Below are 27,079 nucleotides of genomic sequence, written 5' to 3'. Positions count from 1 at the left end.
CCAGCCCAAACACTGCGACGCGACCACAGCCCCATGCGTAACACTCCTTCGACTTAAGCGCAACATATTATAATGCCACATCGCTGTATAGCTGGTGGATGTTGTAACATTTGCAAAGATGGAGTAAGCCTTCACAAATGGCCTGAAGATGCCCACTATGCTAAGCTATGGACGAATGCCATGAAGAACACCCGTACTGATGTTTTCAACCCGACGACTAGCCGACTTTGTAGCTCTCACTTCACTGAGGATTCCTTTGAAGAACAGACGGTGATAACAAAATCTCTGGGCTTAAAGATGAAAAATATTTTGAAAGCCAATGCTGTTCCTACGATTTTTAAGGATGGTCCTCCACAGACGAAGAAGCTAAAACGACATGACAAAAACATCTCTCAAGACGCTCTCACCAGACCATCAAAACACGCGCAGAAGCCGCCACGAGGAGCTTACAGGAAACGAGAGGCTGCTAGGGTATGTTTAGGACGAAATTAAAACTTGCCTTAATAGATTAGCTTAAATTGAAAGCTAGGGAAACTTGTTCAAAAAATTAGAATACTTACTTGTGTTCTGCTATTTTAAGATCCTCGCGGAACATGAGAGGGAGGAATTGCAGTCAACTTCCGGTGAAAATAATGAGGAGTTAACAATAAATGCAGAGGAAACATTGCCTGCAGTTGTAGAGGTTGCTACCCAAACCCGGTATACAGGGAAAAACGTTTCTGTACAATTTCGAAGCAGCCGCACCGCTAAAGGCAAGTTTGGTTTCTCTACTGATACGTGATAGAAATACGAAACTACCATGATAATTTTCCTTGTATATCATAAACACGGGTCATCCAATCAGGCGAAAAACAATTCTGTGCTAAAATATCTTTGCAGGTAGTCAAACGTCCATTGCCCAAAAAGGTCAAGAAACTCAATGCACCCTTCTCAAAGAATTTTTCATGACTTCGACCCCAGTCCAGAGTGACAAGGAGTTGTCAGACAATGAAGAAATGGAGCAAGATGATGACCCTTCATACGTCCCTGACCCCAAAGACATTGATGCAGATGATGATGATGATGATGATACTGGTTTTGACGATTTTGATGATTGTTTATACGAGTAAGCGAACTATCTATCACAACCCCTATACATTATGCAGTCATTGTACTGTGATCTACTGTAGCAACAAACTATGAATATTTCAAGAGAACAAGCCCACTAATAATTCACTCTATTAATTTACAGGGAGTCTCCCCAAAATGCACCTCCCCACCAACAAAACCTGTTCCTAGTGGCAGAGTCTTCACTTCTTAACCTCTTTCGGTTCTGCCCAGTTTGCCGGTCGGAATGTGAACGGATGGTCGAATCAAGAATTGGTACGAAAATAACAGTGTCGCAGAAATGTTATTCCTGCACATTCGCTACAAGCTGGGATTCGCAGCTCTCAGTTGGAGACATTCCTGTTGGGAACATCATGCTGTCCTCTTCTATCCTCTTTGGTGGTGGAAGCCCAGCAAAGGTGCTGAAGATATTGAAACATACGAATGTGCCAACGATATGTTACTCAACGTTTATGAATCACCAAAAGAAGTATCTACATACTGCTGTGCAGAGGACATACCAACAGCAACAGTCCAGTCTGCTGAACAGCATCAAAGCTGAAGGGCAGGAATTAATAGTGGGAGGTGATGGCTGCTGTGACAGCCCTGGTCATTCAGCTAAGTATGGAACCTACTCCCTTATGGATGCTGAGCAAAATAAAATCCTAGATTCTCAGTTGACATAGGTTTGTACTGGATTAAATTTAAAATGGGCTCACAGAAGTATTTTTGTGCTAAGTAATACTGCATTTTAATTAATACTTATCATTAGAGCAGCGAAGTGAAAACTCAGGTGCTACGGAAAAAGAGGGGCTTGCAAGATCACTCATATTCTTAACTGGTGAAGGATTGTCCATTAACACCTTAATAACAGACAGGCATGTGCAAATAAGAAAACATATGAGGGAGAGATGGCGTGGAGTTAAGCACAGGTTGGATGGTTGGCATGTTGGAAAAGGTGAATATTTGAAAGAAATTTAATTTGGATTAAAATCAACTGGCACAATTTTTAGCCACTAGTAACTGTAATTTTATTTAGGAACTGGAAAGAAGATTGATGCCCTTGCTAAAAAAAAGGATTGTGCTGTGGTTCAAAAATGGAAGAGGAGCATTGTCAACCACATGTTCTGGTGTGCCTCATCAACAGATGATGATGACCCTGACCTCAAGGAGGCAAAATGGCTGTCCATAACAAATCACATCATGAACAGGCATTCTGGACATGAAAATCCATTGTTTCCTAAGTGTGCTCATGGAAGGTTACATGGGAGAGAAAGAAAGAAAAAATGGCTCAAGCCAGGTACATAGTTAAAAAAAACTTAAAATTCATCAAGTCTCAATATCAACAAGCCTGTCTTATTAATAGCCCCCATATATACATGCATATTCAGGAGTATGCTTTTATCTTAACAAGTATCTTAACAAGCCTTCTGATCAAAAAGCCGCAACGTTAATGATGAAAACAATATACGCTATTTTAAGCTTCCTTTCATCGGCCAGTACTCTAGAATAACGGAACTCAAACTACGGCAATTACTTAAACGTTTTTGTGAAACGGATCTTAATATCAAATTAGTTTTTTCTTCTTTCAAAATCAAGAATATGTTCAGTTTTAAAGATCGTACTCCTGATGTTCTAAAATCCATGGTAGTTTATCAATTTACTTGTGCGGGATGTAATTCCTGTTATATTGGTGAAACCAGTCGCCATTTTTCTACCAGGATTAAAGAACATACAGTAAGCGATAAAAACTCGCATATTTTTAAACATCTTTCTCAATTTTCTTCATGCAGGGGCATGTACACACCTTCTTGTTTTCGCATCTTAGACTCAGCGAATAGCTCTATTGATCTTAAACTTAAAGAAGCCTTTTATATTAGTAAGAACAAACCTGACCTTAACAAACAGTTACATCACTTCAACACCTTTTTAACTCTGTAATTTCCGTTTCCACTGTTTTGTAATGCATATTGTAACTAATTTATTCATATTTTGTAGTATATAACTTGTGTCACGTATCATTAGTCACTCTATTAAACTGAAGATGGCATAAGCATGCCGAAACATGTCTTTAAAAACTGTTGTACGTTTTATGCAATATTTATCATTATTGCTAGTATTACGACAGTATGCTTTTACATGAACACAGTTATTTGGTATGTATCATGATCTTTGATAGTTGTAAGGAGGGATTAGATGCTTATCACTATAGGTGAAATCATTTATTTTTTGCAGGTACACCACCCTATGAAAATCTCACAGAGCTGCTGACAAAGGGGTCCCTCTTGAAAGATATAAAGCAAATTTCAGGACAACATGCTACATCTTCTCTGGAGGCCTTCCATTCTGTCTACAACCACTTCGCTGCAAAAATGGTGGCCTTTTCGTACCATGGAATGACAAGCAGGTATGAAAACTTGAACATATCATAACATCATAATGCACACTAACCTTGGTTAGAAATGTGACATTTTTCAGGTTGCCAAAAAACCTCTCTGAATTTATGTCATATTGAATGGAAGGTAAAACAAAAGCAAAAATGTCTATCTTTTTAGGTTGCAGATTGCAATCATGCATTTCAACGAAAACAGTGACAGGGAGCAGGCAACACTGCAAGATGGCAGAGAACGATTCAACATTGCTTTCCCAAAGTACAAGAAAGGAGAGCATACAGTAAAGAAGATTTTAGTGAAATGTACATATGGTGAGTAAAGAATTAAAGAATTTAGCAAACTGAAATTTACAATTTTTTCATTTACATATTTACATTACACGTGCATGGTTAGACCCCACTTAATTTCATTTTTCACGCAGGGTATGTTGCCAACCTGAAAGAGAGTGTTGTACGGATTCTCCAAGGCACTGAAAGTTCTGTTTTGTAGAGAGCTGATGCTCCCCGATCACTATCATCGGATTATGGCCGCCCTGACAAAGAACAAACATTACCTACCTTAGATCCGTGAATTATTACTTGACAGCAAAAGTTGGTTGGAACTCAAACAAAGAGGAGTGTATGAATATCCTGGTTTCAAAAACGAAGAAAATTATGTTAATTACTGCAAGGATATTAAGAAAGCAGTGGGATTTGGCTCATGCCAAAGACCCCAATTTATGTGGGACGACTGTCAACTCACAGAGAGGTACCTCAACACAGTAGTTGCACCTACAGATCGATATGGAAAACACAGAAGTTTGGGACAAGTGCGCCTTTTGCGAAGGGGTGAAAGTATGTTCTGACATGAAGGTTGCCAATACACTGTAAGTAACCAACAAAGAAGAAACAAACGCAAGGATCACACTTCCAGTCACAAGCTTGAGGAAACTGGTAATTGCCCAGTGCAAATTACCTGTGTGGCCTGCCGCAGATGACGGAAGGAGATGGATAGAAGGAATGGGTGTCTACCTGAAAGAGACCTCAATCATGCGAAACCAGCACGTCATCTCGCAATCCGTTTAAGATGACATTCACAATACGATAAAAAAGGATCGTACTCTGATGATGAAACGGTTCCAGAAAGGCCACGGACTTGGATTTCTGCCAGCAGAAAAAGCCCCCGCCACATCTAATCCAAAGCGAATTAGAAAGGAGAGGCAGTTGGCATTGGAAAGCAGAACAAAAATTCATCCAGGAATTGTCCAACTCCTTCAAGTTCTTGAATTTGATGAGTTCAGGAAAGAATATGAAGACATGCAAGGGACCGTCGATCAGGAATTCTTAGCAAAAGTGAATGAAAAAATGGGGAAGTACAGATGGAAGGACGAGAGTACCTGACTTCGCCTTCGAGAAATTTTGCATTCTTTCTTGCCCCCTATCAAACAGACCTACTGCGAAACACCAAAGATTTATACGTGCATATCACATACACAAATAACAATGGATTTCCTTATTTACTTAACATGGTAGCTTTTAATGAAATTACCATGGAGTTTAACGCTGTTGCGAGAGTTCTTTTGAATAAACCAGACGGTGGTGCCTACCCAATAGCTATTTAGGAAATGTTTACCCACATGACTAAAATACACCCATTGTTTAAAAATGGGCAGACTCTTAGGCAGATCATGGTAGAGTTTGATCAAGCAGAATACAACAGCTTTGAAAGAAGTATCGGAGCAGAACTATGCGAGAAAATTCTGTGCGGATGTACTGTGCACTGGAAAACTTCTGTTAATCAAGTAAGTGATATTCTTACGAAAAGCAAAGAGGAACAAAACTTTTTGCTACACTGGACATGCCACACAAGATCTTACAAGTCAAACTGACGTCAAGTTGGCTTTCAATGTCCTTTGTGGTGCAAAGAATATAGCGGAGGCAAAACATCTCTAACCACCTGATCTAGGTGCTACTTGTAATCAACAAAACAATGCCCATTGGTCTCAGTCAACACATTGGGTGAGGTGGTGGACAGGAGAGAGAATTCTAAGAATGTTTTGTAAGGCCTACACTTTACTAGATAATCAAGAGTGGGACGTGACACCTAATACTTGCAAAGCCATTGAGTCCCTAAATCGTCAGTCAATTGGTGAAGGATGTATTAACATTGCAATGCTCGTGAAGAATATTTACATGGAAGACAGGTTACATGACGTCAAAATCGTCGCAAGTGAACAAAACATTAACATAAGTTACGAGAATAACCACCAAGATGCAAAGGAAAAGAAAAGAAAAAAGAAAATGAATTCTCAATTAAGTTTGAGAGGAACAAACAGTTTGCTAAATGAAAGCGAGGCCCATATGGAACAAACACCTCCCGATAAGTGAGAGAGGTTAGACAAACGACCATCAAAACGGAAATTATATAGAGGAGACAGGATGATTGGGACACAGGTTGAAGTAGAGTACAAAGGGAATGATGATGGTGTTGTAAAGTATCTTGGATGGATAAAGGGCACGATTATGGATCACGCTGGGATTTTTCCCGCCATTTCCGGCCAGAAATCTGTCCACATTCTTTTTCGGCGCCATATTGCCCGAGTGACAACCCAACAAGGGGACTGGAGAGGAGCAGAATGAAGGCCTTTTTAAGGCTTCTGGGTAGCTCATAGCGCGGTAAAATTAGAATAACTACATCAAGCTCCTCGAAAGCGTTTATTTGATACCAAACTTGCCATTAGTTGTCGGATAAATTTTGCCTCACGTCTTGGGAAAGACAGGCATATCTTAGCTTCTTCGATGTGGGACCGATTTTGGGCTTTGTTTGGAAGATTTAAAAGTAAAGGAGAGCGAACGACAGCAAGCGAAGATGCCATGTTTGGACACCTCTGTGTAATGGTAAGGACTTGTTCGATTTCGATTTTTGAATTTCTCTTCAGTTTTGGTGGAAATTAATTTTTTTCCACGTCTACTTTCGACCCATGATCGGTTGGATGCGTCGCAAGCCACTCCTTCTGCCTCTTTTTTGTTTACAGACAGATGCCTGATCAAATGAATAAATGAATAAATCACCGCAATGGGTCGAAGTAAAGGGCAAAATCGTCGATTTCCATTGAACAAATATCTTCAGATTAAAAGAAATCAAGACATTCAACTTGCTTCCGCCCTTGCGAAAGACAAAAATTACGTTGCAAAGGCAAAGAAGCTGAAGCGACTCCAGTCAAAGGTAGGATATAAACAACTAATTATGATTGAATGTTAACTTTACTATAAATTTTTCTGTTTGAACTGTTTGTTTAATATGAGAACTTAAGTTTCGGTTTTATTCTTTTAAACACTTGCTAGGCAATGATTATTGACGAGTCGTTTGAAAGGTTCAACGGGGATGTGGAATTAAGAGCTAAGGTTAGCCAAATATTATGCTGTTGTGTTTATTCTGGAATGTTGTTGATATGCTCTTATTATTTTGCTATACTGTGCCACTAAAGTACATTTAACATGTAATTATATTCTGAGGACCATCACTTCCTAATAATTAATATTAGAAATAAGTCGAAACCGATAAGTTCTGTACTTTATTTATTTAATATTTATTTAATGTTTATTTCTATTGTCATATTATATTATATTTTTGTACCTGCTTTGCAGGGTAAAAATGGAGAATACAGTGGTCGCTTAATAAATAGCAGGAAGCAATCTCCAACCTCTTTGACTGAAGTTGGCAGAATTTCTGGCCCTGAGCCCAGTTCTAGAAGGAGGTGCCAGGAGACTATAAAGGTTGCCCAAACTCTCCATGGAGCAACTCCCGACAACATGCTTCCTGCCTATGAAGGCATCATTGCTGCCCTCAATACAAATTGTTCAGTTCCAGAATTAACCAATATGTTTAGGAAATGCCCCAAGTTTTCTGAAAAGGTTATCCCAAGGGTTGTGAAAGATAAGATAAAAGTCTTTGAGAAGAGTGATGCCAACTTTGTAAGAAGTGTTAATGTTCTGTACAGGGGGGGAATTGCAAGTAAACAAAAATACATTTCAACCAGGTCATCCCTCTCAATGTGTGAGAATGAAACTGGCAAGGGGAGAAAGCATATAGAGTTTATGAAGAGGATTCCAGTTCCTAGATTGCTTACCTATCAGAAATTAATGGAGAGGGTCAAACAAATTGATATTGGTGAATTACACGATGTGCGAGAAATTCTGTGTCATGGGCTTGGTGAAGAAGACAAGGTAGATGGAAAGTTTAGAAACCTTCTTCAACTTTTGCTAAGAATGGCTAGTTTTTACCTCAATGCAAACAAAAACAGAGTAGATAAGCTATGCTGGTTTGGGGAGGGTGTAGGCTCATTCAAAGTTGCTATTGGGGGGGATAGAGCCCCATTTGGTAAGGATGATCAAGCTGTAGCTTGGCTTGTGAGTTTTCTTAATTGTAGGAAGCGTGTTTGTAGCCCTGCAGAAAATTTTTTGTTGTTTGGGGCAAATTGCTCTGAGGACTGTGAACCTGTTCGTAGATATGTAATTCTGTTGACAGAGGAAATGACGGCCATTGAGGGGACTTCATACCCTTTAGAAGTAGATGGTAAACAGGTTAGTGTTTCCTTTCAGTTTGAACTATTTCCCAATGATATGAAATACTTAGCATTTCTTGGGGGTGAACTTACCATCTCTGCATCTTATTTTTCTCCCTTTGCAGATGTCTGTAAGAGTGAAATTAACTGTCTCAAAGGAACATTTGGTCTGACATCTGACAAGAAATGGAAACCTTGGAAATACAGTGATTGGTTGAAAGTAGCTGATGCAGTGGCAAAAAATAAAGAGCAATTAGTTAATTCAGCATTAAGGCCAAGCACAAAACGAGATAAGATCACTTCTCTCATTTCCCAGAAAAAATCCAGGCAAGAATTCCCCCCTCTTGTTGGTAAGTTCATTGACAAAGCTAAAGTAGAGCCACTCCACCTGAAAAATAATGCATGGCAACACTGGAATTTATCTGTGTTGAAGTATGCACTGTCACGTAGTAACCTTGGCAGTTGTCAGTCAATTCTTGATGTTCCTACCGACAGTTGTTTTGGTAAGTATTATCATAGTATACGATTTGTAGTGAAAGCAACAAGGTTGGCCAAAAAGGTGAGAAAATGGTTTGCTGATGGAAGAGATAAAAACAAAGATCTGGACTATAGATTTACAGGTAAGGAGTCTCGCCTCTTTTGTCATTATTTTATGTCCATTATTCAAAATCTTAGGACTGACTCAGACCATCAGAGTCGTACATTTCAATTGCATGTGTTTGCCTTCACAGCAATAAATCTCAGAGATGCAGTTTCCCTTTTTAGCAGGGTTTCTCTCTCAAATGAACAGGTTCAGAGTCTTCAGCAAGTTTGCTCTAACTACTTCAGAGCTACAGCACTCTTTCTGATAAGTAAGCCAACCACCTGGACAATTGGTCATGTTGTTCCCCTTCATGCCAAACTAATTCACCAAAAGCTGGGGATGGGCCTTGGCATTAATACCATGGAGGGAAGGGAGGCCAAACATGTTACCTTGGCTAAATTTACTCATAACACCCAGTTTAGTAACAGGTGGACTCAAGTTTTCAGACATGAGTATGTCTCACAGTTTTGGTTACGGGAGAATGGGTGTGATGAAACTGTGCATAAGGACACAGTGGGGTTGTATGTACCTAAAAGGTGTAGCACACCACAATTTTGCTATTGTGGGGAACCCAAACAGGTTGCTGAGCAGCAATGCATGTTCTGTTGTGACCCACTTAGGGACATAATTTCTAAATGTGTAGTGGAAGGGAAAATAACAAATGCAGCAAAAGGAGTGTTAGATCATTAAATTAAGATTTAGTCATCATTTGCTCCAGGTTTTCAACAATACGATATTATCTTTGTATTGAGATCTAAAACTGGAACTGGTTGGCAATGTTTATGCTCACGTGGGGACCAGGATGGGGCATGTCATCGTGAGCAACTATAAGTTGTGCTTGGGTCAACTCCAAATATAAGTCACCATGATCTTTAGCCATATTTAGCCATAATAGATTTATATTTATAAAATTTTTATGTTAGATGCATGTGTATGTGTATGAAATCATTGTTTTATTCTGATCATAAAAAACTCCTGTGAAGGCAGTTTCCATTTCAATGAGGGAAAGAGAGATATATCTGCAGGCATATAATAAGAACCAAGCTGGGCAGGAAAAAAATGAAATCCAGTTGCCCAGTGGGCCAGTAAAGCATTACTTGTCCAATAGAGGTGCAATGTTCATGCCTTATCAACTACATCATTTACTAGGTGATGTCCATGATCAGTGATGGACTTTCAACTCATTGTTTTGTTCATCTTGCAGTCATAAGTTTTGAAATAATTTTTGATTAGAAATTATCACTAACAAGACTACTGAGGCTAATTACACTTGCATCACTTCCCATATTTTTACTTCCAAATTTACTTGTCCCAGGCAATTGGACCTAGGTTTTTTTCATACCCTGCCAATAGTTGAAATTTGTTTATTATAATAAGAACTGGAAGTTAATGTAATTAATAAATTCTACAGGGGGCTATAGCTGTACTTGCATACACTGATATTACATGAAATAAACAAAGGGGAATTTGTATTCCTTCAAAAGTGATGCAGCAACAAATAAAGTTATTATTATACCGACAACATATGTAAATTCATTGATGCTGGGGCCAACCATGCTCATTCCAAAACCCATAATAAAAGTCAATGGCTATGATCTCCTTTTCATAGGAATACTTGATCCCAAATTGCTTTTCCTCGGAAATAATCGCTTCTACCCGCTTGTCAGCCTTTATTTTGCGAGCTAAAAAATTTTCTTTTCCCAGCTGTTGGTCAGTTAGGTCGTTAAACACCTTTCTCACGCGCCTCTCTCTTGTAAAAGCAAATACACAGTTCTTTCTTGTCTTCACAGTGATAAGGCCAAAATTTGTGCGGCTTACCAAACTCTCAAGCACGTTAAATAGCTCTATTGGCAATCTATCTTCCACGATGACTTGCCATGGATGCTTTACAGCACATCTCGGGGACATCCGACGTCGGAACTGTTTTATCCAGTACATCGCCTGTCTTCGGACAAGTGGAAACAAATCGCCAACAATATGTTTCAAACCGATTTGTCCACGGCTTAAATAGCGCTTCGAGACCGCTTCTGCCAACATTTTCATTTCTTCAAAAGCATCCTTTATGTCTCTCTGGTCGATTCCTTTCGCTCTGAGTTCAGCTTCGGCAATGTCTAAAGCGTTTCTTACAGTGTCTACAAATATGTTCATTTTGTCCGCCATCTTTGTTCAGGTTTGTTTAACTTTGGAGCTGGGCCGCTGACCCAAGTCACCCAATACTCGCGCCGGCTGTTCGTGGCCGAATTTGACCTACTTTTTTCCCAGCGTGGATTACGATAAAGTGAACAGGTATCTTGTTCAATTTCTGGATGATGTAGACTGGATAAAAACTCCAAACAGCAAAGATGTGAGAATAATCAGGTAGACATTCAGGGCCAAGTCACACTAGAGGACAAAACTGTTTACTTATGTCAAAAATCCGTCATCACAATGAAAAAGCAAGTGCGACCAGTTTGTTCTCCAAAGGACAAAATTTGGTCGCGGACAGACAAACTTCAAAGATGCCGTCAACTACCTCTGGAGCAGGCCAAATTGAGACAAATCTTTGAAAACAAAAGCGAGGGTGTTTTGATTCGGAAATGATTTGACAGGTGATATGTAGCGGAGTCTCTATGCGATAGACTTCGCAGTAAAATGAATCATGTTCTCATTTTGCAACAACATGAATCCCGGCGCGGGCGACCAATTTTTCCCGTACGAATTTCCACAATATCCACCAGGGTGGATCTACCCTTTGCCAGGCCCTTACATGTTTAATGATCGAGGAAATCCCAGCTCATCTCCTTCAACCACAAGCACTGACTCGTTGCCAGAATCCCCTCAGTTCAGTGAAGACAGCTCAATGCCGGCATCAACCTCAACTTCTTCACGCCGTAGATCTTCATCAGCCGAGAACAAGAAGGCTCAGGATAGATGGGGTAAAGAGGAGGAAAAGCTATTAGTTCAACTGTGGGCTGAAAAGCACGAACAGTTAGACAGTCGAGAGTCAAGGAAAACATGGGCTTGGATCGCCAAGAAGATTTCAAAAACGCTCGGAACCAACAAGATGGCCGACAAATGCATTCGGAAAATGAAGTATATCATAAAACGGTACAAGAATGCAAAAGATTGGAACAAAAACCAAACAGGAGAAAGCCTCAGGAAATCCGTCTACTACAATGAGGTCGATAAAATCCTTGGATGCCGCGATGTAGTAGCCTTCAATCATGTAGCTGAGGCGGGAATCAGCGGCAAAAGTGCCACTGAAATTGTTACAGAATCTGGTGATAATACTGGCAAGATTAGTACTTCATCCAGTCCCAGTGTGCAGAAACTCCAGCTGAAAAGAGATGAGCATCAAAGAAAGGGAAACGAGCATCGAAACGCAAAGCACCTGATAATGAGAGTGACGAAGAGTTCAAAATGGCTCTAAAGGATGTGAGACAGCAAGGGGAGAAAGTAGCAACCTTTTTGGATTTGTTGCAACAAACACAAACGCAGCAGCTCATCATGATGAGCTAGTTTATGGGATCAATTGTGAAAATCCTTGACAACCAACAGAATGAGAAAGAGAAATGAACTTCAATTCAAGACTATTTTTGACTATTGAGAGACAACCATTATCATGTTTATCATTTATGTTACGAATCGCTCAAACGAAATTATGGAAACAAATGAAAGTAGTTTTAACTGATTTGTTATTGTTAAGACATAAATTATCTTTACGATACAATTTTCTCTAGAAATCTGAACAACTGGTATTTCATTGCCGTGATGGAAATCGTTTCTAATGATTCAACATGAATGCCAAGCACAAATTACAATGCAATATCATAGTATTTGATTGTTCATTTTCTTCCATTTTCTTTGTGAAAAATCAAATACAGCAAAAGTTCAAGGTCTAAGAATAAAATAATTAAAATCAGTTTGAAAAAAATCACTGTCTTAGCAACTCTCTTATATCTTCCCCGTCTTGCATGAAGTCATTGTTCTGTTCGTTTCTGCGGTCATCATCGTCGTCGTCGTAAAAATCATCATCCCATTCGTCCCCAATTTTAATACAAAAGTTATGCAGCACTGCACAAACAACGGCAATCTTCACCGAAAATGTTATTCTGCTATCCAACCGCTTTTGTAGAATTCGCCAACGACTTTTGAGGTGGCCAAAAGTGCATTCGATGACTACTCGTGCAGATGACAGTTCCTTGTTAAATGTTATCTCGCTAGGGTCACACGTCGCTTCAGGATAAGGCTTCATAAGCCAGGGGGAAATAGGGTATGCGCTGTCTCCTACCAGGTAAGGACGAATATCTGTGATACCGATTCTTTCAACAGGTTCTTTCAGTACATCTTCGTTGCTTGCTCTTTGATAAAGAGAACTGTTTTGATATACCCTAGCATCATGAAGACTTCCCGGATAACCTGCTGCAAAGTCAAGGAATAATCCCTTACCGTCAGCAATGGCTTGAATTATGAAATCATGTTGCTGATTTCGACTAAAATAATCAACAGCACTGTCTCTAGGAGAATTATTTTGATATGGGTCCCATCTATAGCTCCAACAATGTTTGGAAGTCATGATTTATCCGTAAATGTCTCTATACATCTCATTGTCTCAGCCACTGTTGTTGGGAATTTGATGTACTCATTCCTCAATTCATAAAGAGCCTCAACCACATCTTGACAAGCCTCTATCACTGTAGTTCTAACGACGTTTAGCGCAGGTCCCATGGTTTCATACGAATTTCCATGTGCAAGGCGAAGCAAACCACAAGCAAGAACCTTTTCAGGAGTGAGACAATTTCGCAGTATTGTATTCTGTCTCGTCAGCTGGTTGTGAATTATGTTGAGCAACAAATTGAAGCTTTCTCTGTTCATTCGTAAAAGCCTCAGAAAGTAGTCCCCTGGTATTGTCCGATCAAGGTAATGGATCTCAATACGTGTGCAATGCTCGTTAATTATCAACTAACAAGCCTACTGAGGCTATTTCACTTGCCCACCAGACCAACAAACTTCCATTTTCACTTGCCCAACAGCAAAATTTACAATCAAACCTGGGATTTTTCCTGCCCTGGTCACAGTAGTGTTACGTAATAAGGCAGTTGACAAAATGAAATATTGTCTGAAAGTTTACATACTGGGATTTTACATTTAGCAATACTTTAGGTTTGGTTTTGAAGTCATGTAAGCAGAAGCCAATCAGGTCCGGTTCAGTTCAAAACTGTCTTGTTCCTTGTAAACATAAACTCAATGAAGTGAAGTGAGCTTCACTTTGTTTCCAGGAATCTATTCTCAAAGGTTGAAGTAAATAGCAAGGTACATGCATCTACATCTGGGTTCAAGATTCAAGATTCAAGATATTAATATCAACTGTAACTATCAAATACATGTGCCCAACTAGGGGTGTGACCCAACAGACTCTAGATCGGGCTAAGAAAACTCGACCATTTGAGCGTCAAATATTATTACTTCAGTGTATACTATTAATAAATAATGTGTATAAAAATCAGAAATATCATCCTTATAATTTAACAGTAAACAATCCTAATATACTACCCTAGTTATGCCTCTCTTGAGCTTGCTTGAGCTCGCAACCTCTTTGGATTTCTTTACGTAGAGCCTTACCTTTAGATTGCTTTGCTTTAATTTTAAAGTCTTGTATGATGTCCTTGGCTAAAGAGAATGAGCGAACCCTAAGGTACAAATTTACAATACTGTGCAGGACATCTTTACTAACATTCTTAGTGGGAACCAGTTCAGCATCTGAAACCATAGTTTGGTAGTTTGATACCACATCACTATCAGACTGACTTCTGAGCTATTCCAGCAATGTCCACTCGTTGCAAACCACCAGCAACTTTCAAAGTTGACTGTCTGAAATAATGTTCGGTCCTAGAAAATATGAATTGTGCAGACTCTGCTATAGGCCAGAGACCACCGCAGTCCAAACTGGAAACCAGCCTTTGTGAAGCAGAGCCATACTCCAATTTCTCAGCTTTGAGGATAGCCATTGCCTGCTGGCTTTCATTTGAAAACTTTCTTCCACAATTTTAGTGAAGATTGTGCAATACATACCCACCCAAATACTGCAGCCCAGCCTTCTCTTTCTCTGATAAGACAGTTTTGGATGGAGGAACACTGTTGTCATGAGATGACCTCATATGCTTCCAATGTACGAGCATACTATCAGCCACTTTAATTGCTAGCAATGTAGCTGCATTTCGGGATAACCCTCTAAAAAAGCTTTTAGATTTCAGTGGAATCTGGGCATAATATTTCTCATAAAACTTTTCTCTGTCTCCCTTCTTTAAGTATGCATCAAACAGTATTTTAAACACGGAAAATTCCTCAGTTTCAGTAAGCTGTCCATACTCATAGTGCTTGAATTCGTCCCGTAAGTCAGCGTTTTTATTCCTTTTCATTGCAGAAACATTTACCAATTACCTTGAACAGACAAACTAGAGGTTGTTTATATAGCAAACGAGCTCGCATTCCACTCCAGCCGAAACAAAAGCAGAGAATTTCTAGATTATTTTGTACTTACGTCACTTACTGAGCTTTCAAATTGCTTCTCCAAGTCTTCATCGCCTTCTAGGATATCCAGAATGGCTTCGAAATCTTCCCCGAAGAGGCAGAGATCATTCATACTGTCCGCCATCTTGTTTTGAGTGTGCAGGGTCAGTATCACATGACGGGTCAGTTTAACATCAGAGAGCCACTATTGTTTTGGTCCTTTGAAGTTCGCCGAGTTTCCTAACCAGTCTCCTCTACTAACTATGCTCTAAGGGTCATTGACAGCATGGTAATTCCTGATTTGTCTGAGAATGACCAGAAACTTTTACAATCTTTAACTTTAGTTGAAGATGAAATCAATGAACTGGAAACTCAAACAAGGAAATGAACTAAATGCTCAAAATGGAAGGAAGAGAGAAAATTCAGATTTACAGCGTCACAATATCATTTGATTTCGAAACGATAAAGAAACCACGCTACATTTGCTGAGCAACTGATGAATCCCACACCAGCTTCTTCTAAATATTTAGAACATGGCAAAAAGTTTGAACCAGTTGCTCTAATGGAGTATGAGAAGTTCATGTTCAACAGGACACCTGTTAAGGTACTGCCCTGTGGACTTGTGGTATCAAAAGGATGTCCAATTTTAGGTGCTACCCCTGATGCACGAGTAGTTGACTTTGGCTGTACTAATTACTTTGGGATAGCAGAAGTTAAATGCCCATACACCAAGTATCAGGTCACACCCCTTGATGCTTGTACAGATGCAAAGTTCTTCATGGAACAGACCGGTGTTTTGGGGTGTAAATTAAAGGAAGACCACCCCTACTATGCAACAGAATGCACATACTGCCCACATCTGGTTTACAATTCCCATTTAATGTGGTGGAACAACTCTGTCCCATATGTGAAAATTCTTAATCTTGTTGATGGCACGTTTAACATGCAATTTCCTGCGAAATATTCTCCCTGTATAATTTCTTGAGTACCTTTGTTGCAAAATTTTATTGCTATCTATAGAGTAGAATAATCGTAAATTTTGCATTTGTCAAAGTACCGCTCAACAACTACAACATTTTTGTTGGCTGAACCAAACTGAGAGTTGCTCTTCAAGGAGCACGCCAGAAGAGCCCCATCTTTTTATTATATAAACTTATACCTCTGGTGTTCTCTGAAGATGAGCTAGCTAATTCCTGAGGCCTTGGAATTCCCACCATCACTACTAAATCCGCAACTTCCAAGCAGTCCATTCCAAAGTTGCCATTGGATAGCTACAAAGTGGCAGCTTGTAAGGGTATGATGACCAAGTCACGTGACATTTGGCTGCTGAGCGAGGTTTCGTGGTCAGGGGAATGTTTTGGCTTGGGAAGTTATTATACCGCCACATGTTGCTCTATTGGTAAGAGTTGCTTTTATCTGCTTGCCTTCATTTGTGCTGATTTGACCTTATCGTTTTTCCGCAATTCACAGAATGTTTGATGGCATTCCACATCCAAAACAAGAAAGCATATCCTAACACCAAGGAGGTGAATTCAGCTTTCACACAGCAGATCACTTACGCAGAAAGAGAAGCCTATGGTAGATAAGAGTAGGCTAAAATATCCTTTAAAAAATTCCCCTTTTCCTTTTGTTTATTATAATTAGGGGAGATGATTTCAGGAAAGATTACTGCCAATTGGCAATGCTGTGTGAAACGTTTCCACAAGTGCCAGTTGTTACATGAACTGTAACAGCAAGTAAAGTGGATGACAAGGCAATTAAGGATTCCTCAACTATGAAAAATCCTCTGAAAGTGAAGAGATAGGGAATCCAAACAGACCAAAGATTTCTTACAAGGTATTCCATAACAGCGGTGACATAGACTTTTTCCAAGAACTACTGAGGCCTATGGCAAGTCAATTGAAAGAAACAATTGGAAGAAATCAAATTAAATTATCTGTTGACAATAGATGCCTTCGCTTAAAATGGTGCGGGTTTGCGTTCAATTTTTTTAAAAAACCACATGGAAAGGGAAAGTACTATCCCTAAGAAGCTAAAGCCTTGCCTGAAAATAGACTGTTCGCAGAGAACCATGCCCCACAGACGACTGCAATGAAGGATCAGATCCTGACGGAATTGGCCTTACCAGCATCTAAAGTCAGAATAACATTTGCAACTGTGGCCATGGGAATGGGTGGTGGTATCCCATCCATAAGGTGCATTATTCATGTTGGTCCACCAAGTATGATCCGAGAGTATTTTCAAGAAACTAGAAGAGCAGGTCAAGATAGAAAGCCTGCAAATGCGATACTGCACTACAATCACAACATTGCTAACAATCAAGAAGGAATGAGTGAGGACATCAGGACATCTGTCACCTAGAGATTGCCTGCCTAAGAAAATTACTTTTGAATTGTCTTGATGCCAGTGGACCAGGTGCAAAAGTTGCAGGTCACTTTTGTTGTACCTATTGTAAATCAAAGTGTGATTGTCTAGATTGTCTCGATGATATGCAGTGAAATGCATATGGGGTTTATCTTGTGTCTTATTGAAATTTGGGTATTGATTATGATACAATGGGAATAGTCTATTTACAGAGAGCACAGTCCTTGTGAGTCAATGAGTCGGTTTTTAAATTTCAAATTGTTCTCTGTGTGTCTAAGTCTCTCCAGTATCTTTTTATAAAACCCATTCATGACATTTACAGTGGAATGGATCCAAATGTGAAGCCAGACTTTGGTTGACACTCTTGATCATGCCAACCCTCAATTCTATGCTGGATTATATGTTGCTGTCATAACATTGTTGATGTATCCTGTGTCAACTTGCACTGCTGAGGGTAGCTTCAGCAATATGAAGAGATTAAAAACTCCTTTACGAAGTACCACGACAGATGGGAGATTGAGCTCTTTAGCAATTCTGCACATTCAAAAGCACAGTGACTGATTTGACATTGATGATGCTCTATTGCCCATATGAAGGGTCTATGTCTTGCCCTTTGCTTTTGAACCCCATGTTTATACCATTGTTTTCCCCCTGTTTTTGCTGTAGGTTGTTGAAAACTCTAGAGATGGGTGAAATAAACAACTAACTACTGCATTTTCCCTCGCATTTCTTTATTGAAATGTCAATCGGAAATAACAGGAAATGGCACTTCAGAGACCCCAGATTTTAAATTTTCTGGGGGAGCATGCCCCCAAATCCGCACAGTTTGGAGCACCTTTGTACTCAAATTTTCTTTTTGTGCGTAGACCTTCAAAATCACGCTACGCCCCTGCATTGCAATTCTTTAGTTTATACTAATGTCCCAAGCCCAGGGGAGGAAAGCACATTTCAGTGAGGCCAAATTCAAACCCCCCAAATACCTCTTTCAGTTTTATTTGTGTTCATTTGCAGTCTGCATTTCATGATTGTACAATGTATTTTGTTTTGTTAAAATAGAATTGCAAAACTCAAAAACAAAAGCAGCAAACGAATATAAATTATTTGTAAAAAACCTGCAGCACTGCATGGATATAGTCCAATTATTGAATTTTGCATTCTGAGGCTAAAATGCCTATTAAAAGATCTTGCAAGCTAAGGGAGCATCTCCAAATTCTTACCGGCAACTTGGTTTCCGATGTCAATAGCGGCATGTTCCAATTCCGATATCTTTATACATGCACTGATATGTTTCCGTTTGAAAGTCGATTAAATTGGAAGTCAATTGGATAGTTCAAATTCTTATCGGCAATTTGGTTTCCGATGTCGATATCGGCATGTTCCGATTCCGATATCTTTTGCATGCAACTCGAGAATTTCCCTTTGAAAGTCGTTGAAATCTGAAGTCAATCGGATAATCGAATGATGGGCCGAATATTCCAACACGCGGTATTTACGCAATTAATATCCCTGCCCCTTACCACAAGAAGAACAGCACACGGGGTTGGGCCTCAAACGAGCAGTTTAATGTTATGTATATATTGGGACACAAAACAAACTGCTAGGGGTAGGGAGGGTTAAGGGAAACAGCTAAACGATCGAACTTAACAGCGATAAGCGAGTGTACAATGTGATATGATGCTAGCACATGCCGGCTACATTAAACTATATTAACAATATTAACATCACTTAATGTCCCTGCCCCTTACCACAAGAAGAACAGCACACGGGGTTGGGCCTCAAACGAGCAGTTTAATGTAATGTATATATTGGAACACAAAACAAACTGCCCACAAAAGTGGCCCAATGAAAAACTAAGTGCTGGAGTGGTAAGGAGAGGCATGTTGGTAAGGAATGTCCTTAGTCTGTGCGATACGAGGAGCAACCTTTAGGAAGAGACTTAAGGGAGAGCGAATGTATCTTTTATAACAATCAGAGGACCAGCGACCTAGCAGTTTGATCTCATAATTGTTCAGTCCTGCGATGGTAGCAGACGTTGCACCACCAATGCGAAAACTGTGTCCGCTGTAATGGTGAGGGTCTGGACCCACGAGTCGGAGCAGTGTTGAAAGGAAAGTGGTGAGATCTCTGCGGGCTAGTGGTAGTCCAGAGGAAAGCCCGAACAATGGGTCGCTGGGGGTGGCACGTGGACGAGCATGTTGAAGGCGTAGATTGGTCTTTAAGGCGCAGACTGCACAAACAGTGTGGCGAGCATGACCAACATATAGGACCACTCCACGGTGTTGTTGATCAGTCTTCAATTTTCACAGGTGTAGAGCTGCATATTCATCACCAGTTTGCGTGGTGTGAAGGTTGACGTCCTGTAGGCGGAGTAAGGTCTCGATATCATAAGATGTTTTGCTGGTGACGGTAAATTCTCCCGCGTGGAGGAGCAGAAAGTGGGCAGTGGTCATGGCCACCCAGTAAACTGTATCATCTTCGGAGTGTGGGTCGATAAAATATTTTAGGCGACACAGAAGGTCAAAGGTTATAGGTAATTTCTGCTTGGCTGGACTGGAGTGTACGCGTTCAATTCCTCGCAAGGTTTGTTGTAGCTTAATAGTGTGAGTAAGAGGATTATGAATTCCGTGACTGATGTGTAACGCACGTACGCCGGCGAGGTACACTTTAATCGATTGTGGTTTTAAACGGTCAGCTAAGAAGGCCACAAACAAAGAGAGTGTTTCTTCGGATGCGGGAACGGTAGTGAAGCCATGTCTGTCGCAGAATGTGAGGTACTGGCGTTGTGCGGAACTGTATGTGCGATGCGTATTTTCAGCTAACCCTTTATGGAAGTAGTGGTCAGCCCTCATTTGAAGGCAGCCATGTTCAGCGGAAGGACTGGCGTAGGCAGGAGGTCTGCGTCGGGCACCAACTTGCGAAAGCGCTGGACCTGTAATCGAGAAAAGGCATCAGAAGCAGAATTTAGTATCCCAGGGATGTGCACAGCCTTCAATACAATGTTAAACTTGGCGCAGATGAAGAAAAGATAACGGACAAGGGACATAATGTGGCGACATTTGCTGGAACCGGAGGTCAGAATGCGCATGACTGATTGATTGTCACAATGAAACAAAAGACTTTGTGAGGTTAGGGAGGGGGCCCAGACTGTCATGGCCATGGTGATGGCATAAAGTTCTTTGTATGTTATGGAGCGACGACTGGGGATACCGACTTCATTAAAGGTTGCACAGAGCCAAGCGGTGCCAAATAAGGCTCCAAAGGACTCGGCACAGGCATCCGTAAACAGGTGTAGGCACGCGTTGCTGAGCCACTGTTCATCATAGAACAAACTGCGACCATTCCAATCAGAGAGAAATGACAGCCACCATTCGACGTCTTGGAAGAACCGCTTAGTAAGACGGATATGATGGCTCGCGTGGGATCCTTTGGACGAAAGTTCGATCTTTCGACGAAGAAACGTTCTACCTGGTCTGCATACGGAGCAGATGAAGTTGAGTTTCCCAATGAGGGACTGGAGCTGTCTCTTTGTGCAGGAGGCTTTGGTTTGCCACACTCGAAGTAAGTTGAGAGTCTCGTCGAGACGGGTTTGTGAGCTGCGCGCCTCTTGAGCAACACTATCGAGTTCGATACCCAGTAGTTCTAGGGTAGTGCATGGCACAACAGTCTTGGCAGGATTTGAATTGAAGCCGAGATCTGCACAGGTACTGAGCATGAGATCTAAGTTGGTTTCGCAGAGGGGGTCTGGGGCAGGGGGGCCACAGGTCCAGAAGTCGTCCAGGTAGTTCCAAACGGGGCTGGCCCCATGGTCGCGCATGGTGAACGATAAGATATCCACATACTTGAGGAAGAGCGCGGGCGAGCTGCGCAATCCGAAAGGCAAAAAGGCATTGACAAAGCCATGGTGAGTGTGCCATTAATGTCAATTTGCCATGTGGAGCCAAGGAGCTCCCAGTCTTCGTGACGCACTAAAATGTGACGAAAGGCATCAGATAAATCAAGTTTACTCATTAATGCGCCTTTTCCATGGAGTTTAAGTTGGGAAATCGCGCGGTCAAGTGTGTCGTAGGTACAGGAAAACAGTTCTTTGGGAATGCCATCGTTGACAGAGTGAGCGGCGGGCCATGATAGATCGTGAATTATGCGTTATTTCATAGGCATCGAGCGCTTTTTAGGAATAGCGCCCATCGGCGATCCGACAAAGTTAGCAAAGGGCGGTGTAAGAAAAGGACCAATCTTACGATTAAGACAAAGTTCGCGTTCCAGCTCTCTCGCCACCGCCTCGGGGTTTGTTGATGCTGATAAATGGTTATCATAGATCTGACTGTAACGGTTTCTGGAGAAACCGATGTTTACTCCAGAACGAATGTCGTGTAATAAATCATTTGCAAGCGTTTGATCAGGGTAACGTGATAAGCAGTCCGTCCAGGTATCAAGATTGAAGGGTGAATTAATGTCCGGTAACGTATTTACAATCGGCCAGAGGGTGCTCCCCCCGGCAAGCCTTGCAGACGTGGGCGTGCTTGCACTCAGTTCCTTGTTGGCAAGAATTGCACTTAAACAAGTTGCAGCCTTCTTTGCCGTTGCTTGTGAACCACTTGTCGTATTTCCAGGCGTAATTTTGCTGGCTTGCGTCTGGGCGTGGGCGCGAGCTAATTTTCTCCGCGCCTTGATTTTCCTCCAACGCGGTTTTCGCACGAAAAAGGCAATCACGCACCAAATGATTCGGGGATTTACAACGCTGACAAGAGACGCCTTCTCTCCTGATGGCGGACGAGTCGAGAATTGTTGTGTACAACGTCGTGTCAACGGTGTCGAAGCGTGCAGAGGTATTTAGAGTTTGGCTGAGACGAAACTGGACATCGTAATTGTAAACGGCGCTCCACACGAATTTCCTGTTCACTTTTTGAATCACGTCACGGTAGTGGGCGAGTTCCTTGTAACAAAGTGGTGAGACATCTATCACGAGCGCCTCATAAATGTTCCACACCTCGAGCCACGAGTCGAACAATTCAATAGTTACATTCTGGGTCGCGCTTGCTTTCCGATCGCCGGTTCCAGAGATAACATCGCCACATGTGTCGGGCTTAACTTTGAGGCGGGGAAGGAGATCGAGAAAATCAACATAAGCGCCAGCTTTTATGGCTTTAAGTACGGTACCTGCAATTGGTTGGCCAGAGCCACTGTGTGAGCCAGATGGAGGTTGCTGTGTCATCTGGATGGGGGAGTTGTTGTCTTTGTTGTCGGCGCGAGCGGACGGTTTGTGTGTTGAGGCACCGCCCCCAATTTTATCCTTGGTTGCTGTTAGTTCGGTTACCGTGTCGCGTAGTGTTTGCTGCTCGAGCTGCAAGGCTTCCACTTGGCTCGACAAAGCTCGTATGGCTTGGAGCAAGGCGTCCTGCTTATCGCCAGAATCAGGAGCGAGTTGTTTCTCCTCTTTGACGGGCGACTCCTCCATGGTGCTGTCGCTATCAGGATCTCGTTCTTCGGGTCCTTCGCAGTGTTTTCCCATTGCTGCAAAATCGTGCTGATCTTTCGGTGTTCCGCAACCGGGGCATTTATTTTTGTCTTTGGATTTGCTTTTCGAAGACATTGCGTTGAAACGAACTGGTACAAGTCGAAGAGAGCAAACAGCTAAACGATTGAACTTAACAGCGATAAGCGAGTGTACAATGTGATGTGATGCTAGCACGTGCCGGCTACATTAAACTATATTAACAATATTAACATCACTTAACTTTATCTTCGTTGTTTATAGTCTGCTCTCGTTTTTCTTGTGTGCCCCGCTAACAAAAATAATAATTATCAACGGCTGCGAACAGACTACTTCTTTGTGATTTATCTCCATTTTAAATGATACAAAATTGGATGACCTCTTGAACCATTTTCCATCATTTGTAAACTGTGATGTATCATTAACTCTAATGAACTTACCGTTGGTGAATTTGGTTCACTAGTTGTTCAACTGTAGATCATTCCGATGCAATCTTTTAACGTGGAACACTTCTGCACTAGCTACATTGGTTGAATCACAAACGTTACTCTTCTCCACATCTTTAAGAAATAAACCACAAATGTACTCATGTCACGTGGTTTTGGCCCGTGCACAGATGCAGTGGAATCTCGGTATAATGAAGGGCCAAGGGACTGGCAAAATGTTTGCCAGTTGCTGTATGTTACAAAATTGCCTATGATCAAAACTACATGTATCTTGTTCTTGCCAGTCGTACGCTTTCGCGTGTCTTCCATAATGCATGGCTGCCCCATGTCAAGAGGAAATCCATTGAAATTGACGCTTGACATGTTTAGTTTGTCGGTGCCAGTGCGGGGTTATTGCATCAACAAAGGCAGGCTGTATGAAAATAATGTTAGCTTGTGCTGTGAATACACTTTATTCTTACAAGTGAAAATTGAATGCTTCTTTTAATAATCATTGTCATTACAATAAAAGAAATTGTTTCAGTAAATTTGTATGTGTCTAGCTATTATTCAGCTGTACTTCATAAGAACGTTTCCTTCGTACTCAGCTCACTTGAGTACATCCTCAATTTGAAGAGAAAAAGTAAAAACTGAGAAGCTAATTTTATTTCAACTGAAAAAAACCAACCTTGGCAGAGGTAAGTAATTTCATCAGTTTGAACGTGTACGTGTAATTTTATTTTCAATTTCAGTTTGAACATTTTTTTTGTATCACTTCACATTTCACCTCAGTGCTGGGCTTATTGTAGTTGTTATTGCGATTGATATTTAGGGTTTCCTAAAGTACATTATGGATCAATCTATGTTAGAAGAGGAGTTTGATGACACTTGGATGTTTTCGGAATCAACTGAGGAGGATGAAGATGGTCTCAGTGGTACGAGTCAGTTATTGCTTTCATTCTTTCAATTTCAATTTTCATGTGCATTTACAAGAAAATTTTATCAATCTCGAAAAAAAATTGGCTATCTCTAAAATGAGGAATGGGGAATCGACGAACGGGGGACAGGGAATCTCTAAAAGGGGGAATCTCTAAAAGGGGGAATCTCTAAAAGGGGGAATCTCTAAAAGGGGGAATCTCTAAAAGGGGGAATCTCTAAAAGGGGGAATCTCTAAAAGGGGAATCTCTAAAAGGGGGAATCTCTAAAAGAGGGAATCTCTAAAAGAGGGAATCTCTAAAAGGGGGAATCTCTAAAAGGGGGAATATCTAAAAGAGGAAATCTCTAAAAGGGGGAATCTCTAAAAGAGGGAAGCTCTAAAATGGGGAAGCTCTAAAAGGGGGAATCTCTAAAGGGGGGACTCTCTAAAAGGGGGAATCTCTAAAAGAGGGAATCTCTAAAAGGGGAATCTCTAAAAGGGGGAATCTCTAAAAGAAGGAATCTCTAAAAGGGGGAATCTCTAAAAGGGGGATCTCTAAAAGGGGGAATCTTTAAAAGTGGGAATCTTTTAAACGGGGAATCTTTAAAAGCGGGAATCTTTAAAGCAGAAATCTTTAAAAGTGGGAATCTTTTAAATGGGGAATCTTTAAAAGCGGGAATCTTTAAGAGCAGCTTCACCTAAATATCAACTTGACTTGGAAATAGCAAAAAAATCGAATTTCTTCAAACTCGCCCAGAATGAAGCACTACAGGCACTAGTTACAAAAATATTGTTTTAATTTCGATAAATCAAAAATCATTTTTTTCCGCAATTTTTTCGTTTCGATACCCCAAATCGGCCAAAATCCATCGAAAATGAGCAGCATATTCAGAGGCTCGTAAACTCAAAAGCAAAAATCTTCATTACAAACTGATTGCACGTCGTATTTGTACTTCCTCTCTTGTCTATTTAGAGCTAAATAGTTCTTGATTTGATTAGAACTTAAATATTTGACGAATTTCCTAAATTAACGACCCAAGACAGCTTTACAAGAGGTCTACATTTAGCCTATTTTCAAATACTAAAAAGGCGTTCTGGTACACAGCTTTTCCCAAAATGACTAGTTTGGTCTGAAAGAGCATTGTTTCTTCTTCAAACTACTGAAATAAAATTTTTGGGTAAATAAAATCGTGAGCACTGAGATAGCGAACTAAATACAGCACTTCTTCTTAAAAACATGACCTTTGACCCAAGTGTAACAAAACCGATTACTGCAAGAAAACCTGGAAGAAAAGCAAACACTTTGTTATTTTGAAACAATTTCTAGTGATATCTCTCCGAAACCATGATTGCAAGAAACTATTTCCAGATATGAAATCTTACAGGGTCAAAGAAGGAGCTAAAGGGCGCATTTTGACATTTTGGTGCCATATTAAGAACTAAATATTCCCAGAACGCTCGCGAATCAGTAGACATCGTAGTGAAGAAACTGCTTTCGTCCTCTGCGGGCTTTGTTGAAGCTTTTGCCAAAGAGGCCACGTTGTTGTCACAGTTACGCCACGAAAACATCGTCCAGTTCAAAGCTGTTTGCCAAGACTCCATGGCAATTATGCTACAGTACGTGTATTTCGATATTGAAGTTTTTGGCAGTGAAGGAAAGCTAAGCTCATTAAACGAGTTAATGTACCTTATTGACAGTCAAGACTGCAATGGAATTGAGGGCACATTTATGGATAACATTGCCGCTGATGTTGCAGGAGGACTCCTCTACTTGTACAAAAATGGAATAGCGCACAGGGACTTAAAATGTGTTGGTTAGCAATCACCACTATCGTGCGGAGACAGCTGGAAATAAGATAGCTTACGCGTGGAAACACGAGCCCGTGATATGTAAGCTCACTGATTTTGGCGAAAGCCGATCGCAAGATATCCAAACGAGATCTGTACTTCACTCCTGAACTAAGAATATAGATAGAACCTTTAGGGCTTAGAACATGGGCACATATCGTTGCCAGGTTTGTTAGTTTTGTTCTGTTATTTTGGAGTGCTTGACGAAATCCTGCTTTCTGGTTTAATTTACGATAAAGGCAGATATTGTTCAGTCGCCATCAATTTGTAGGAGCTGGGAAAACACTAAGAAAACACTAAGAATATACTGTTATGAAAATTTGTTATTTGCTTTTGTGGTTTAGAATAAATTAAATTATCGTTTTGTCTACAGGAAAAAAAGCACGAGAGTAATATCAGGAGTGAGGAGTGTAAAAAAATTACAGATTGCCCCTTTTAGAGATTCCCCCTTTTAGAGATTCCCCCTTTTAGAGATTCCCCCTTTCAGAGATTCCCCCTTTTAGAGATCCCCCCTTTTAGAGCTTCCCCCTTTTAGAGCTTCCTCCTTTTAGAGCTTCCCCCTTTTAGAGCTTCCCCCTTTTAGAGCTTCCCCCTTTTAGAGATTCCTGCTTTGTTTTCCCGACATGCACAAGGAACTAGTGTCAGCTAGGTATATGAACGCTCTTCCGAAGACTAAGAAATTGAATAACTAGGCAAAAAACTAATGGAAAATATTCACGGCTGAGTAGTTAACTATAAGGTTGGAAATGAACTTTTTTTCAAACTTTGTTAAAATGGCTTGCATCAAAAGATAATTGACACTTTATGTTGTAAAAGACAATAAATGGCTACGGTTTAATACATATGCCTTCTGGCCAAGGTTTTCCAGTGTGAGAATTAAACAGTGGGTTGGGTTCGGAACAATGTGGGTTTCCGGTCAGGTTATATGTTCCGGTTAAATT

The 27,079-nt window shown here is 40.7% G+C and overlaps 7 protein-coding genes and 3 pseudogenes across 7 annotated transcripts; 7 read left to right on the top strand and 3 right to left on the bottom strand.

The window, feature by feature from the left end:
- Positions 1–228: 228 nt before the first annotated feature.
- Positions 229–1,232, top strand: LOC149098626 (uncharacterized). The gene is made up of 3 exons (XM_089278251.1): positions 229–471; positions 581–756; positions 884–1,232. Exons 1-3 carry the CDS (start codon positions 298–300, stop codon positions 1,107–1,109), a joined length of 576 nt encoding a protein of 191 aa, XP_089134377.1. The 5' UTR covers positions 229–297; the 3' UTR covers positions 1,110–1,232.
- LOC110040531 (uncharacterized) lies at positions 1,221–1,885 on the top strand (the record flags this gene model as incomplete). Its single annotated transcript, XM_089278250.1, has 1 exon — positions 1,221–1,885. A coding segment is annotated over one exon (552 nt), but the record flags the coding sequence as incomplete, so codon positions are not given.
- On the top strand, positions 1,855–3,798 carry LOC110047510 (uncharacterized; the record flags this gene model as incomplete). Its single annotated transcript, XM_089276713.1, has 4 exons — positions 1,855–2,044; positions 2,126–2,386; positions 3,322–3,493; positions 3,642–3,798. Coding segments are annotated over 4 exons (780 nt in total), but the record flags the coding sequence as incomplete, so codon positions are not given.
- Positions 3,799–6,489: 2,691 nt separating this feature from the next.
- LOC149098625 (uncharacterized) lies at positions 6,490–9,295 on the top strand. Its single transcript, XM_089276712.1, has 4 exons — positions 6,490–6,683; positions 6,803–6,862; positions 7,106–8,642; positions 8,754–9,295. Exons 1-4 carry the CDS (start codon positions 6,534–6,536, stop codon positions 9,293–9,295), a joined length of 2,289 nt encoding a protein of 762 aa, XP_089132838.1. The 5' UTR covers positions 6,490–6,533.
- Positions 8,867–11,330, bottom strand: LOC149098624 (uncharacterized). The gene has a single exon (XM_089276619.1). It carries the CDS (start codon positions 10,763–10,765, stop codon positions 10,139–10,141), a length of 627 nt encoding a protein of 208 aa, XP_089132745.1. The 5' UTR covers positions 10,766–11,330; the 3' UTR covers positions 8,867–10,138.
- Positions 11,244–12,357, top strand: LOC149098623 (uncharacterized; annotated as a pseudogene).
- A 1,568-nt stretch (positions 12,358–13,925) lies between these two features.
- Positions 13,926–16,650, bottom strand: LOC110047461 (uncharacterized; annotated as a pseudogene).
- An 84-nt stretch (positions 16,651–16,734) lies between these two features.
- LOC149098621 (uncharacterized) lies at positions 16,735–21,356 on the bottom strand. The gene has a single exon (XM_089276618.1). The coding sequence runs from the start codon at positions 21,270–21,272 to the stop codon at positions 20,304–20,306; it is 969 nt and encodes a 322-aa protein (XP_089132744.1). The 5' UTR covers positions 21,273–21,356; the 3' UTR covers positions 16,735–20,303.
- On the top strand, positions 16,776–17,592 carry LOC149098622 (putative ATP-dependent DNA helicase Q1; annotated as a pseudogene).
- A 2,868-nt stretch (positions 21,357–24,224) lies between the features above and the next one.
- Positions 24,225–26,109, top strand: LOC149098620 (putative serine/threonine-protein kinase drkC). The gene is made up of 2 exons (XM_089276711.1): positions 24,225–24,309; positions 25,811–26,109. Exons 1-2 carry the CDS (start codon positions 24,225–24,227, stop codon positions 26,107–26,109), a joined length of 384 nt encoding a protein of 127 aa, XP_089132837.1.
- Positions 26,110–27,079: the final 970 nt, after the last annotated feature.

The sequence above is a fragment of the Orbicella faveolata genome, unplaced genomic scaffold, assembly GCF_042242905.1.
Source record: "Orbicella faveolata isolate gen_17 unplaced genomic scaffold, um_ofav_v1 contig_46, whole genome shotgun sequence".
Taxonomy (NCBI): Eukaryota; Metazoa; Cnidaria; class Anthozoa; order Scleractinia; family Merulinidae; genus Orbicella; species Orbicella faveolata.
The sequence above is the reverse complement of the archived record's forward strand: the minus strand, read 5'-3'. Positions and strand labels throughout refer to the sequence as shown.

What these genes read in the sequence shown, in the direction of transcription:
- LOC149098626 (XM_089278251.1), top strand. Translation starts at nt 298, where the DNA reads ATGAAAAATATTTTGAAAGCCAATGCTGTTCCTACGATTTTTAAGGAT. An exon ending in GGAAACGAGAGGCTGCTAGG is followed by an intron (nt 472 to 580) that starts GTATGTTTAGGA and finishes TGCTATTTTAAG; the next exon opens with ATCCTCGCGGAACATGAGAG. An exon ending in AGCCGCACCGCTAAAGGCAA is followed by an intron (nt 757 to 883) that starts GTTTGGTTTCTC and finishes CTTTGCAGGTAG; the next exon opens with TCAAACGTCCATTGCCCAAA.
- LOC149098625 (XM_089276712.1), top strand. Translation starts at nt 6,534, where the DNA reads ATGGGTCGAAGTAAAGGGCAAAATCGTCGATTTCCATTGAACAAATAT. An exon ending in ATGTGGAATTAAGAGCTAAG is followed by an intron (nt 6,863 to 7,105) that starts GTTAGCCAAATA and finishes CCTGCTTTGCAG; the next exon opens with GGTAAAAATGGAGAATACAG. An exon ending in TCTGGACTATAGATTTACAG is followed by an intron (nt 8,643 to 8,753) that starts GTAAGGAGTCTC and finishes TTGCCTTCACAG; the next exon opens with CAATAAATCTCAGAGATGCA.
- LOC149098624 (XM_089276619.1), bottom strand. Translation starts at nt 10,765, where the DNA reads ATGGCGGACAAAATGAACATATTTGTAGACACTGTAAGAAACGCTTTA.
- LOC149098621 (XM_089276618.1), bottom strand. Translation starts at nt 21,272, where the DNA reads ATGCGCGACCATGGGGCCAGCCCCGTTTGGAACTACCTGGACGACTTC.
- LOC149098620 (XM_089276711.1), top strand. Translation starts at nt 24,225, where the DNA reads ATGGATCAATCTATGTTAGAAGAGGAGTTTGATGACACTTGGATGTTT. An exon ending in GGATGAAGATGGTCTCAGTG is followed by an intron (nt 24,310 to 25,810) that starts GTACGAGTCAGT and finishes GCTTTGTTGAAG; the next exon opens with CTTTTGCCAAAGAGGCCACG.